The sequence below is a fragment of the Odontesthes bonariensis genome, chromosome 15, assembly GCF_027942865.1.
Source record: "Odontesthes bonariensis isolate fOdoBon6 chromosome 15, fOdoBon6.hap1, whole genome shotgun sequence".
NCBI lineage: Eukaryota > Metazoa > Chordata > Actinopteri > Atheriniformes > Atherinopsidae > Odontesthes > Odontesthes bonariensis.
In genome coordinates, this window is record NC_134520.1 from 18994229 (window position 1) to 19007697 (window position 13469).

At 40.8% G+C, this 13469-nt stretch overlaps 1 protein-coding gene across 1 annotated transcript in view; it reads left to right on the top strand.

The window, feature by feature from the left end:
• Positions 1-13456, top strand: part of xpr1a (xenotropic and polytropic retrovirus receptor 1a) — a 66319-nt gene extending 52863 nt beyond the window's left edge. The window contains exons 10-15 of the mRNA XM_075485354.1: positions 1089-1257; positions 2496-2696; positions 8554-8720; positions 8795-8934; positions 9117-9341; positions 9747-13456. Of these exons, the coding sequence (XP_075341469.1) occupies positions 1089-1257; positions 2496-2696; positions 8554-8720; positions 8795-8934; positions 9117-9341; positions 9747-9804 (960 nt within the window). The 3' untranslated portion in view covers positions 9805-13456. The remainder of the gene's footprint in view (positions 1-1088; positions 1258-2495; positions 2697-8553; positions 8721-8794; positions 8935-9116; positions 9342-9746) is intronic.
• Positions 13457-13469: the final 13 nt, after the last annotated feature.

Genomic DNA, 13469 nt, shown 5'->3' on the forward strand with positions numbered 1-13469 from the left:
AGAGTAAATACGAGTGGATCTTTATGATTGTTACTCAGGCGGATTAAGCAGTGAGTGAGGTAGTATATTTCAGGAGAAACTGTAGTTTCATTGGAGCGTTCAGTCTGCAGTGCTGTAAATTTTATCACTGCCATATGAGCCAATTTCCTCTGATTTCAAACGGCACGCAAAACATTTCATGATAGGACAAACTGCTGCACTAGCACCATCTTTACAAGTGTTTGTTCAAGAAATGAAAACCTTACCACATGAGTGCATCAGGATTAGCCTTTAGACATCCACTCAGAGTGGATATAAGTGAGAAATCCACTCAATCAATACAGAGCTTGATTGACAGGTTAAGAGCAATTTGTAATTGCCTGATGTGTGTGTGTGTGTGTGTGTGTGTGTGTGTGTGTGTGTGTGTGTGTGTGTGTGTGTGTGTGTGTGTGTGTGTGTGTGTGTGTGTATGTTTGCGTTGAAAAAAAAAAAAACTATAGAAAAAAAGATCAATGTGCTTTGACATTTGCAGTTAAAGAAGACTATGTGAGTTTTTTTTGTCTGAGAGTACAGAGAGAGAAAGAGGTGTACAATCACTCCTGAATGTCAGATGTGGCCTGCAGGCTAAATGGAAAAAGTCACGCAGGTTGTATCATTTTACAAAGCTTGGTCAATAGTTGAGTTCCTGCCAGAGCCATATCCCAAATAATATGCCCATAGACACAGGCCTCAAAACACTGCCAGGTTGTTTAATGTTTGTTCTATATACCAATGATTAGTAACACAAAAATAAACAAGTCATGCTCATCAGCACAAAGCGTGACTCATCAGAGCATCCTGTGGCTGGCTGATAAGGTAGTCTGGAGGATTTACCCTTTTATGTGTTGCAGCAGAGGTTGCTCCCTGACATGTTCTGCTTTGCTGAAGTACTGCACACTAATTATTTGACTAATTTTGTCTCTGTGTTGAAACTCTGTTTAAATGAAGTTTGTAAGGTCAGCCAAGGTGTATTCGGAAATGCACAAACATTTTACTAACTGCCATTGCAAAGGTTTTCCTTGGCATTCTGTCTTCTCACTCTTTTTCTGTCCACTCCGATTTGCTTCCAGTTTCGTGTGTTCACTGCACCGTTTCACCGTGTGGAATTTGCTGACTTCTGGTTGGCAGATCAGCTCAACTCTCTGGTGTTTGTTCTCATGGACCTGGAGTATCTCATCTGCTTCTACATATTCGAGCTCCAGTGGGGGAACAGCAAGGGACTGCTGCCCAGTTTAAAAGGTTAGACATTAATCTGCAATCAGAATTACTTTACATTCCTCTTTAATGTCTGTTTCACTTTGTCCCTGTAACATAAAAATATATATATGTACAGTTTATATATATATATTTATATATATATATATATATATATATGTATATGTATGTATATATATGTATATCTGGACTCCTCAAGGAGAAAAACTGGTTTATGTTTTGACAACTGAAAGAATAAAATACCAAGACTTGCATTAATTTGTATTAAATCTATTTTTCACTTCTGTGCAATGATATTGTGTTTAGAAAAAATAAATGCAGTATTAAAAGGTAAATCCACAATTGTCTTTCTGTATTAACAGCGGCTTCTGTTGACAATAATAAATTTAAACAGTTGCTGTCTATTTTAATTTTGTCTTCGCTAGAAATAATTAAACTTGGAGATATCGTTGTATATGTATGTTTATGTAGAAACATGAACTGTTTGCACAACATTTAGGAACGCTTGTGAAGTGTGTAGGAAAATACACAGATGCACTAAGAAGAGGCCTGTTTAGGAAAGTGGGAAAGTAGAATTAAATGCACAAAACATTTTAGAAGAGGTCACATGGATTTCAGTATATTCATTGGGTTGCATGATGGTGCAGTAGCGGTGATTGTTCTGTTGACGGACCTGAGCCTTTTTGTCAGAAAAAGATGACACAAACAAGATTTGAATTGCTCTCCCCTGAGTGACACCTCAGCCTGTGTTCTGCCAATTAACAAGGAGCTAATGGACCATAAAATGTTTTGCCACTCAAAAGGTGAAACTACACGCAGCCTCTTATCGTTTCGCTGTCGCGGCCACACGGAGCCGGCGTTCCCACTACCCCAAAACGATAGTTTTTGAAAACGGGTTCCAGAGTGGGAAAGTTTGAAAACGGCCTCGTTTCGTTTCCATTGTTACAGCAAAAACGTTTTTGCGTCAGCCACACGTTGACGCTGGGAGCCAATTTTAACACCTCTCTATTGTCTCACAGCGTGGCGTGACACAGTGGCGTGTGTACTGTATCGTTTCATCGTTGTCGTCTGGACAGCAGCGCGTTTCCGTGTGGTCGCAAGAATTTTCGAACCCGTTTTCAAAAAAAACCTCGTTTCGTTTTCGTGTAGCCGTAGCCTCAGAAGAGGAATGTGGACGGGGCATTGCTTAAAGGAAAAGGCAGGGGAAAGGACGGAAAGAACAAGATGGTCAAATGAAAGTGTACTGATATATTCTATTCCAGATCCTGGTAACTACGTATGCCACAGCTACTCTTACGGTCTGCGAGCCATCATCCAGTGTCTGCCCGCCTGGTTCCGTTTCATCCAATGCCTGAGGCGTTACCGTGACACCAAGAGGGCCTTCCCGCACCTGGTGAATGCTGGGAAATATTCAACCACCTTCTTTGTTGTCACCTTTGCAGCTCTCTACGCTACACACAGAGGTAGGACACAGGACAGACAAACATGTACTGTAAGATATCTCATTTATGACTCATGTATTGTAGGAAGTAGGATTGATATGTGCTAAGTGGACATGGCAACACATCATTTTTCAGTTGCGGTGCTGTAAATCTAATCTTTGAATCACAGTGGTACTCAAAAGAGAGTACCTGATGCTGAAAATCCACAATCTAAAGTAACAGTATTGGTGTGTTAGTGTGTTACAGAAGCAGGTCAGCACACAGGCTTTTAAGTCTTTTGTGTTTGAGCTAGGAAAGCAGAGGTGACCTTGAGTGCAAATGCTGGAAGCTGGCTTTGGTTTCCTTCTTGGTGCTTACAATCTATATAATGGAAACAGAAAGGTTTGTCAAACACAGCCATGGATAGAAAAGGTTCTGGAGGGCTGGAGGTTGGAGAGAAAAAGAACAAAACAGAGAAAGACTGAGATCAGATAGATTCCATTCGGAATCTTTTTGGAAACAAGAGTGAAGACGGAAAACACATATTACCAAGTGATTACCATTAACAGTCAAGTCACTCTCCCTCTGACAGCTTCACAATTAGCCTGAAATTATTCTGATTCAGAAGCCATATCACAAAGGAGCTCCCGTTCAAAGGAATGAAAGCAGCGTTTCAGGATGCAGCCTCTGCACGCCAGTTCTCCTTCACAGATGTTTGTCCCACGGCTACTTTCAAAGCGGTTCCTTCAGCGGTCATGTATTTAAACTCTGGCATTTTACAGGCAAACATATTCATTTGCCAGCGAAATGCCAACTATGAAACTTCATCTTCAACCTTTTAAAGTCTTAAATGTTATTTCTCTGTCTGACTTTATTCTTTCCCAATATAAATTTAAATCAATACATTGGCTTTCTAAGCAGACCGCCAGTGATATTGAGTGAACCAAGAAAAGAGACAGAGGCAAGCAAATCTCTTTTTTCTTTCACAGCTCAGAAGGAAAGGCGTCCATTAAACTATATCCTCCTTCCTCCTCTGGTCTGAAGCCTATGTGCTCCTCCACTAATGGCCTCTCTTCATGTGTTATTCTCTATGAAGCCGTCTTTCATCCTGCATGTAATGACTAATCATTTGTAAAGTGGAGAAGGAGGCTGGGAAGACAGACTTTTTAACACACACTCACACAGTTGGTGATGGCTGAGGAAATTGCCTGTTGAGATATTTTAAGTGTCTCCTAGAGTAGTATTTTTTTCTCCTACATTTGTAAGCCTCTGAAATATGAAAACAAGAAGTATCCAAAAACAGAAGTGTTGCTTAGAAAGCCTCAGAAGAAGCTTTTAGCACCTTTTCATCTAGTCTTAGTGTAGATGAGGAAAACGGTGCCACGTCTGCCTGCTTTACCCAGCAGTCCTGGCAGAGCAGACAGCAGGATGGTGTCATGTTCACGCCGCTGGGTCCAGCTGTAAAAAGTACCTGGAGTGTCAGTCAGCATCTGGCCAATGTCCTTGTGTCTGTGAGTGGATGTGTCACCTTCACTGATAACCTGATCACAGCCTGAGGGGTTTCAGTGTGACCTCACTGCCTGACCACCTCACCAATTCCTGGAAAAGCTCCATTTTTTTCTGGGAAAGAAAAATGCTACAATTATGAAATTAAAAAAATGACTGAGTGGTATTTATTGACCGGTTCTTTGATTTACTGAATCTAAAACTGTATCATTCCAAGGGACGGTCTGCTTAATAAGAACGTTACAGACTGCTTTGGCTGTGTTGTGTCTGTCTTGGATTTAATCAATTTTGCTGCAAACTGAGCAGCTTTCGTCCCTCAAAAATGCACTCAGTTAAGAGCTGTGAATAACTGATCGGATGCTATGATAAAACAATAATCTCAGCAGATGCCTGTGGCAATAGAGATTGTTGTGGATTTCCTGGTTTAGGCAGACCTCCCAAAAATACTATTTGAGGCCTGATGCTACTACAGAAGCTTTACTCAGGATCAGTACAGGATCAGATTCGTGCGCAGTTCTCCAACACTTTATTTGCCCTTTTAGATGCAGGGAAATGAAATACCTAATGCTAATTAAAACACAGGAAAATTAAAGCAGTGTTTACAGTGTTTACAATGCAATAATGTTTCATAGTCAGCGAAAGTGGTGCAAAAATAAACAGGAAGTTGTTTTGTTTTTTTCTTTTTCTTTTGCGGAGGAGCTACCACAATGGCAAAGATACGTTGTAAAGTACATGCATGTTTTATTAAACATCCCTCTGTCTGCGACATGATCATCAAATCCTCTAAAGCGTGCTAAAATAACCCCGACCAGACAGGAATATCACTCCTGCTGGTCTCTGCGAGGGGCTGAAAGCGGTGGTGGAGGTGGAAACTAACAGAGTATGGCTGCACTAAGTAATCGGTGAATTTAGAGCTGAGCACTGAGGGGGAAGTAAAAAGAAAGGTTGGATGGAGTGAGAGGAGAGGAAGGGAGAGATCTGTAATTACCAGCCGAGGGCTGAGTCTGCTGGAATAGAGATGAGCCGAGAACTGACAGCTTTTCTAACTTAATTTCATGTACTGACCCCTCGTTCATTATCAGGAGAGGAATTGCTGCGCACACACATTAACCGATGAAGATGAAAGACTCTGCTCCGTCAAATCTCCCTCTCTGCCTGCATGAACTCTTATTCACCCCTGCTGAGGCCAAACAGACTCCTGTTCCAAATATCGTCACATCTGGACTCAGATGCCGTCTGAAGATCTGATTGAAAAAAGTGAATCGTCTGTGAAGGTGAACAGTTCCAGACATGTTGAGAGGCAGCTCACAGTGTTGAAACGAATATGTTTGGTTAGATTACATCTTCCAGCAGTGGAATAGGTAGTACTATTTTACATAAGCAGAAAAACAAGTATTACAATAATAATGATAATAAAACAATTTGATAGAACACAAGGGTAACGCCTGCATTTAAAATCTTATTAAAAGCACAACGTTATCATCAAATATACTTGGTGTATAAAAGGAAAAATATTTGGTGCTGAAAATTATTATTCTGTATGAGACATTATTATATTTTTTAGTTCTCATGCATCAAGGATTTTGCTGCTGCTGGAGTGGAGGTTTAACTTCTTTACGTCGTGAGGTTGTAAAGTCAGGTGGTCATCATCCCAGGGGTCACAGCCCTCTATGAAGGGTCACAAAAAAAGGTTTAATGAGCTTTAAAAGATAAAAAAACGAAATTCTGTTGCACAACTTTGCATTGTATTTGTTTTTTCTTATATCCTGGATAGCTGTATTTCTTTTGTTCTCTTGTTCCTTTTCCAAAATGACGCCAAGATTTAAAAAAAAGAGATCTCACTCTGTGCACCTGCCTGTCAACAATTGATGAGAATGTGACCACCATGCAAAGATTTGCTTGGTGAAGTAAAAGAAAAAGAAACGACAAAAACCTACAGAAGTAGTGAAATGAGAAGATAAAGCGAACACCTGATGTGTAGCTAGAAAAAGTATGTTATTTGTGCAGAGGTGTGAACAGTGTGATACAGGAATATAATATAAAATCCTGGCTATTCACATCCTGATGTTTCTGAAATTCATTTGGCAGGAAATCTGAGATTTCACACAGAGATTCCATTATTATGCCATCCATTGAATCAGTACTATTGATAGTTTAACATTTACACATCAACTTTAAGTAATTAGTCTTTTTTGGCTTTTCATATGAATAAAATACAATGTGTAAATGTTTATTAAAGCATTCAGTATTGTAAAAGAATGCATCTTGGAAGAATACTTCACCTTGAGGAGATGTTGTGCAAATTTAAGTGCATTGTGCTGTTTAAACTCTGGCATGATAATGGTCACTGCTCAGATTACAAGTACCTTGAAATTATATGGCCAATCGCCATTGCTATGAGATTAGATGTTTGAGTTTTTGGGGGGTTTTTTGTCTTCATCGGACTGCTGACATCTAAGAAACAAGGTCATAAAAATACAGAAAATGTCCCTCTACAGAGAATTGAAATGTGTTTTTTTTTGCAGTTCTGTGGAATACGCGTCAGCCATTAGGCCTTGGGATGCCACTGGATTACTAATTACCTTGTTGAAGAATTGTGTTTCCATGGGAACAGATGTGAAATGATTGTTATAGAAGAGACTGACTGTTCTGTCTGTGTTTTGAACATGTTTCCATCAGTGGGAAATAGGCCTGTTGCATAAAATGAGCCCTGAAGTGCTCTATCTTTAACAGTATAACCTCTTGGATATCTGTGTGTGTGTGTGTGTGTGTGTGTGTGTGTGTGTGTGTGTGTGTGTGTGTGTGTGTGTGACAGGCAAATAGAGACTGAGCATGTGTGACAGGAGCCAGTGACCACAGTTAGCTCTTACCGAACATCCAATCAATGTCCATCTCACTGTGCTTAACCTCTTAATGGCTCAGGAGCAAATCAACGTTGTGGAAAACGGCATCAGCCATCACACAAACTGAAGGGTTAAATATCTCAGCACTGCACACTGACAAAATCCCACCAGAAGATATTATCCTGCGAAAAGAGTCTATTGTCCAGGACTAAGTTTAATCTACATCTGGAAGATCTGTGTGGCCGTAGAGACTACTTCCATCCCATCGCTCAGCTGCAGCAGCAAACAGCACAATGGAGGCAGCAGTTAACTGAGCAGTGCAGCAGTAATTCTCTAATAGAAATGTCCCCGCTCCTAATCCCCTGCGTCTAGTTGGCTGGTAGCAGGAAGACACAGTGACTATGACAAATGGGAGCAAGTCCAGTCGCCGTCTGGTGGCTGCTGTCTGTGTCTGTGTGAGTCACTGTGAGAGGCCACAGGGTGCTGATTTATGTATCGGCACCCACTGAGGAACAAACCAATCGTCTCCACAGTGCTTCCTCACTGGCATGCAGGTGGTTTTTATCACAGCTAATTACACACTGGCGTTATAAAGGACATCAAACATCTGTAAATGTTTTGGGTTTTTTTAAGTCTGGAAACTGAAGAAGCTGCAGTAACAATGCTTCACCACATCAGGAATGCACAGGATCACTGTCTGTATATTTGAAACAGGGTTTGTAGCTGCCATCTATTCCCCACTTAATGCCTTCACGGCAGTGAGACAGAGAGCAGGCAAATGTGGAATTTTACACAAGTGAAGTTATATCAGTGCTTATTACAGAACTGAGTGATCAGCCAGTTCGTGGATGAGTTTATAAACTAAAGATTTATTTTAGAAAAATGTCCCCACTGTGAATATTTACTTATTTTTGTTTTCATCAGAACTCAAGAAAAAAATTGAAATATTTCCATGATTTTGACATGGAAAATTGTGGATTAAACTATTATTTGATAAAAAAAAAATTTAAATAAATCACTTCTATGTGTAATTTTCAAAATGACCAGTATTGAAAATGAATTCTAGTTATACCTTCATAACAAACACATACACATCAGGAAATCCTTGTCTTATACATTAGTTATGAGACGGACCGTTTTTGGATGAAGCTTGTATGTATGAGCTTAGTTTGGAGAAAATATAAAAAATGTTGCATTCGCTCATGAGAATGAACTCATTCTACGTATTTTCGTTGAGATTAAATCGCCTGAAAGTTTTTACCCATGTGTGTAAGAGTGTGTACATTTTAGTGCGGAAAAAAAATGAGAAGTGGGCATTGAAGTAAAAAATCTGCCCCAGGACATAGACTGAATCATTTTTTACTGGTGCATCATGAAAGGAGGGCTCCCTCTAGTGGCCAAAGTATTAATGGGGAAAAGATGATGTATGTCGATGAGGTGGAGGTGTCACTTTCCTTTTTAGATCATAAAAAGTCTTTTGGAACTTAAACTCAAGTGAAGTTCTTGAATGCAGTCAGTTGATATGTGTTATGTTTATGTATTCATTTCAGAACAGGAACATACAGACGCTGACGTGTTCTTCTACCTGCTGATCGTGTTCTCAACCATCAGCTCCCTGTACACACTGATCTGGGATCTGCGTATGGACTGGGGTCTGTTTGACAGCGGAGCCGGAGAAAACACCTTTCTGAGAGAAGAAATTGTTTACCCTCACAAGGTAGAGTCAAGGAGAGATCAAATGAATATGACACACAGATAACACACACTAATCTCCTGACTTTGTCTGTCCAGGCGTACTACTATTGTGCCATTATAGAGGATGTGATCCTGCGCTTTGCCTGGACGATCCAGATCTCTCTGACCACTATGACTAAGATCCACTCTGTGGGTGACATCGTGGCCACCGTGCTGGCTCCTCTTGAGGTCTTCAGGTGGGTCTGAATAACTTTTTATTCTGACACTCAAATGAGGGACTCTACAGGTTGAGGATGGCAAGTGAAAACTTCCTAAAAGTCCAGAAAAGTTCACATTTCAGTGGGCAACATCTTTCAAGCCAGACCGCTGCATGGCACCCACAGCGACTTAAATCACTCTCCTCATCTCCCTTGTTCAGGCGATTTGTGTGGAACTTCTTCCGTTTGGAGAACGAGCACCTGAACAACTGCGGTGAGTTTCGTGCGGTGCGAGACATATCTGTGGCGCCACTCAACGCTGATGACCAGACGCTGCTGGAGCAGATGATGGACCAGGAAGATGGCATCCGGAACCGCTCGGGAAAGAAGACCTGGAAGAGGTCCTACAGCCTGTCGCTCCGACGCCCCCTGCTGTCTTCCTCGCAGTAAGAAATCATATGTAGACTGTAGAAATCGTGCTCAGGGTTAAGGTTACGCCATCTGAGACATGTTTATTCCTCCACATCCCAAAGATTTGCCAATGGATTGACATCCGGTGACTGTTGAGGCGTCATCGCATAAGAAAAGAAGTATAGTGACTTCACTGTCATGTTTAGGGAGCCAGTGGGAGAGGATGAGCTATAAGACATGATAAGTGTTAGTGGGCAACAAGTTGAGTACGCTTTGGTCATAAAGGGACGAACGTGGGAAACAGGCCACAAACCACAACACTACTGCACTGTAGACACAAGGCAGAATGGATCAGTGCTTTTATCTGATGTACACGATATTGTGACTCCATTTGCTGAATGTAACCAGAAAATGCTAAAACTTTTTTTTTTCCTTCTCAGATCGAAGAAAGACACAAAGGTGCTGATTGAAGACACGGATGATGAGGCCTTCAGCTGAGTCCACAGCGTCAGCATAGACACACACTCACACTTTGCCATGCTATACTTATAAGGACCTCCTTTACCAATGCCTAACACTAAGCCTTCTCCCTCGAGGTTTAGTGTGCAGGCCTGTCCTTCGGTGTAAACCTTTAAAATCGGTGAGGACTGCCAGACCGTCCTCACTTTTGTAGAAGATATCTCATCTTTACGCACTTGTGAAGAGAGTTGGTCTTTATAAGTATAGAAAACACACAGTATAATGCAGAAACACACACACACACACACACACGGAGAGATAAACCTGCTGAAGCACAAGCATAGTGTAATATTGGTACTGACGAGGAGAGAGGAGCGCTGATGCCACACAATCACACAAATGGACAGACGTCAAGGAAACCTTCTTCACATAACTGATATGACAAGACCACACTGCCCGGGATTATCCTCTGCTTTTTAAAGGGACTTCTGTAGTATCTGTTGTTTACTTTGGGATATTTAGTTGAGTTAGATTCTTCTTTAATTTCTCCAGGGTTTATTAAGGACAGACTGCAGACGACTGTTTACAAGCCTTTTTTTTTTTTTTAACTCCACTAGGATAAACAGGGAGAAGAAAAAGCCAATCAATAAAGACTAAATACTGCTAAATGGAATCCAGAGGAAGGACTCTACACACATAACAGCATATCAGAACAAATCAACTGGTTTCCACTCGTTGATTCTTTTTATACTCACTTTTTTTTTCCTCTGAGTTTTAGTGACCTCAGTGCACAATCACTACCCTGGAGGCACTTGCAGGAAAAGTGCATTTACTACGCAAAACATTAAAAAAAAAAAAGTTCTTAAAAAGGAATGTTTAGATTCAAACATTTCTAGTCTGAAGTTTCTTTGTAAAATATTTCATATATTTTGTTGTGTATTATTACTATAGTTGTTAAGTAAGCCTACTTCTGTACTTAACAGTACTTCTAACTACTTCTGTGTTGTTAAGGCTAGTTTTTAGCATCGTCATGACGATTGTTGCTGTATTTAAAAATGTGTGGAATGTTTTTCTTGGTTAAATTTGTGCCATGTTTTTAATAAGCTCATAGGTAGACCACTGTTTATCCTCTGCATCAAATTAATGCAGCAGTGGCCTTTAAACCATTGTATTGTGTTATCTTAATGTGTACTATTACACTAAATAGAGCATAGGTACAGGCAATGCTGTTCTTAACGTTCTTTACCAAAGCTTGGTTGATTCTGAATGTGATAGGATCAATTTGTTCTCCAGTCTGCCTGAAAGAAAGTCAAAGGAAATCTGAACTGGATACGTATTTTTGATGAGCTGCTGAAGCAATCATGTCTGGTTGTAATCGAGAGTGTATATGTCGATGGATAACAGGGAGCAGGAAAAGTCAGAAAGTGCGAAGGACTTTTGAAATTTGAACTTAAAATTGATGCTCATGAGTGAGACATAGTCAGAATCAAAATAAGAAAAGGCTTTTCTTGCTCTCCTGCTTGATGCCTTATTTATTTTGTGCATTCAAACAATAGAAAGTCAGTGTATAAGACTGTTCTTTTGCAATGACGTGTTCTCTTGATATAAAGCAGCTCCGTTTCACCTCACGGGACATGTCTGAAAACCGGTCGTAAACGCACCAAGTCTGCACGGCATTGGCTGAGATCGCCGGATAGGGGGCGCTGCTGGAAAATCAAAGATCCCCGTTGCTCCTCGATTCATTTCAATTGTCTTAAAGGTCAGGAAAGTTTCAACAGAAGGTACAAGGAGTAAATAATAACAATAATAATAAAAACTATCAACTGACATGTTTGAGATGTACACAGGATAGTTTGAGGATCTTTTATGGTAGTTGTAAACAACCTGGGGCACGTTTGTGTCCATCTCTGAGCCACTGAATCAGTCAGGCTTCTTCCATTCGGCATCTGTGCCATTCATGGTGATTTAATGTTGTTCTTCTGTTATGCCTCACCGAAGTATATTCACTTTTGGTTTTTTGGATTTCGCCCTCCGGTCTTCAGTAACAAGGAGGTTAAATGTGTTGTGCATTTGTTGCCCCCTACTGTTAAGTCATAATTTTGTGGTGATTTGCTGCTTCTGTGTGAAGCCCCCCTGGCTTTCTGAGGAACAACGCTAACTTTACTGTCAGAGTGTTTTTGACTCTGTTTAACCCCCCCTTACTTGATTCGCCGCTGTGATGTTCCTCCCCGCGGCTACGCTGCGTCACCACCCACTGGTCATGAGGCAAAGCGCAGAGAGATGCGGGACAGATTTGTTACAGAAAAGTTATGTTTCTTGTATTTCTGTTTTTGTTCCCTCTTAGCAGCCCCATAGACCAGACCGGAAAGCCTGTTTCCAATGAGCTTTACGCGTAATGGAAGGTTTAGAAGGTGGATAGCTTCTCTGTCCATTTCAATACACTCCACAGACAACACAACACACACACACAAAAAGCCCACATTACATCTCTCTCTCTCTCTCTCTCTCTCTCGTGTTGGAGCGCACAACACCACAGCACGTAGTTTTGTAAAAAGGCTCTGTTGTCTTGTCAAAAGCATGCTGCTTTTGTTTTTATTTTGTACATAGATCTTAATTTATTTGTCACAATGTGTATATTAGTAGTCATTGTACGCACCGACAATGATGGTTTTCAGTTTTCGCTCCAGGACAAGCAGTATTTTGTAGGTGATAAGGGGCTTTTCAGTGATTGATCTAAATCCGCCGCTCTTTTTCACGTGTAAAGCTGTTGAAATGTGTTTGTATAAAGACAGAAAAAGAAAAAGAAAAAAAAGGAGGATGTGTTTGGTTGTATCTTGTGGTGATTCCTTGAATTTTAAGGTCCCGTCATCTGACGGGGTTTATGTCCAAGACTAGTGGAGGAGAGGAGGACGTGGGAGCAGAGTCTTGTGTCCCGAGGCTGTTTCGCTGTTTGTACATTTGTGAATCTGCATGAAAATATCAGTGATATTACATCTGTTGTTGTTAACTGCCCTGCAGGCAGAAGCACTTTGACATCCTTAGGTGGGGCACAGAAACAGACTCTGGTCCTAAGAGGGCCCATTCTGTAACAAGCTGTTATTAAAGTGGTCCCAGATCCTTACCTGCTCACTGGAAGCAATTCAAGGCGCTTCTTTGTGGGGAAATTGTTTGGTGATTTGTGTCTGTTCGCAGATGTTCCGTGTGTGACCCACCAACGAAAACAATACAGGGTTATATTGTACAGTTCATGTTCGATGAGATGGTAACAAACCCTGACATCCCATTTTTCCTCATAAGTGAAAACCCCTGATCATTTTTCCACCGCTTGCTGAAACCTTCATGATGTTAAAGTGCTTGATATATGCCCCCGTCCCTCTTTTGATGTTGTGGTACCCTTACTCTAAACTAGCTGAACGTGATAGTACCTGTAGTTTGCTAGATGGATGTCCTGCTTTGATAAAATTCTTGAACAGAGTAAATACACTGTGGTTAAATGTGATTTTCAGAGAAAGGAAAATGTCTTACAGTCTGAACCATCCTCTCCCATGAGTCCCTTTTACAGAGTAGTTTGTACATGTCGAGCATAACAATGTTCCCTGATGGTTTTTCTGATGGTATTTGTATTTCTGTATACACTTTGGTGATCCTGTCATATCTGGGTTTTATAAACCACGATTATTTTTAAAACTCACTCTGCCTCTTCG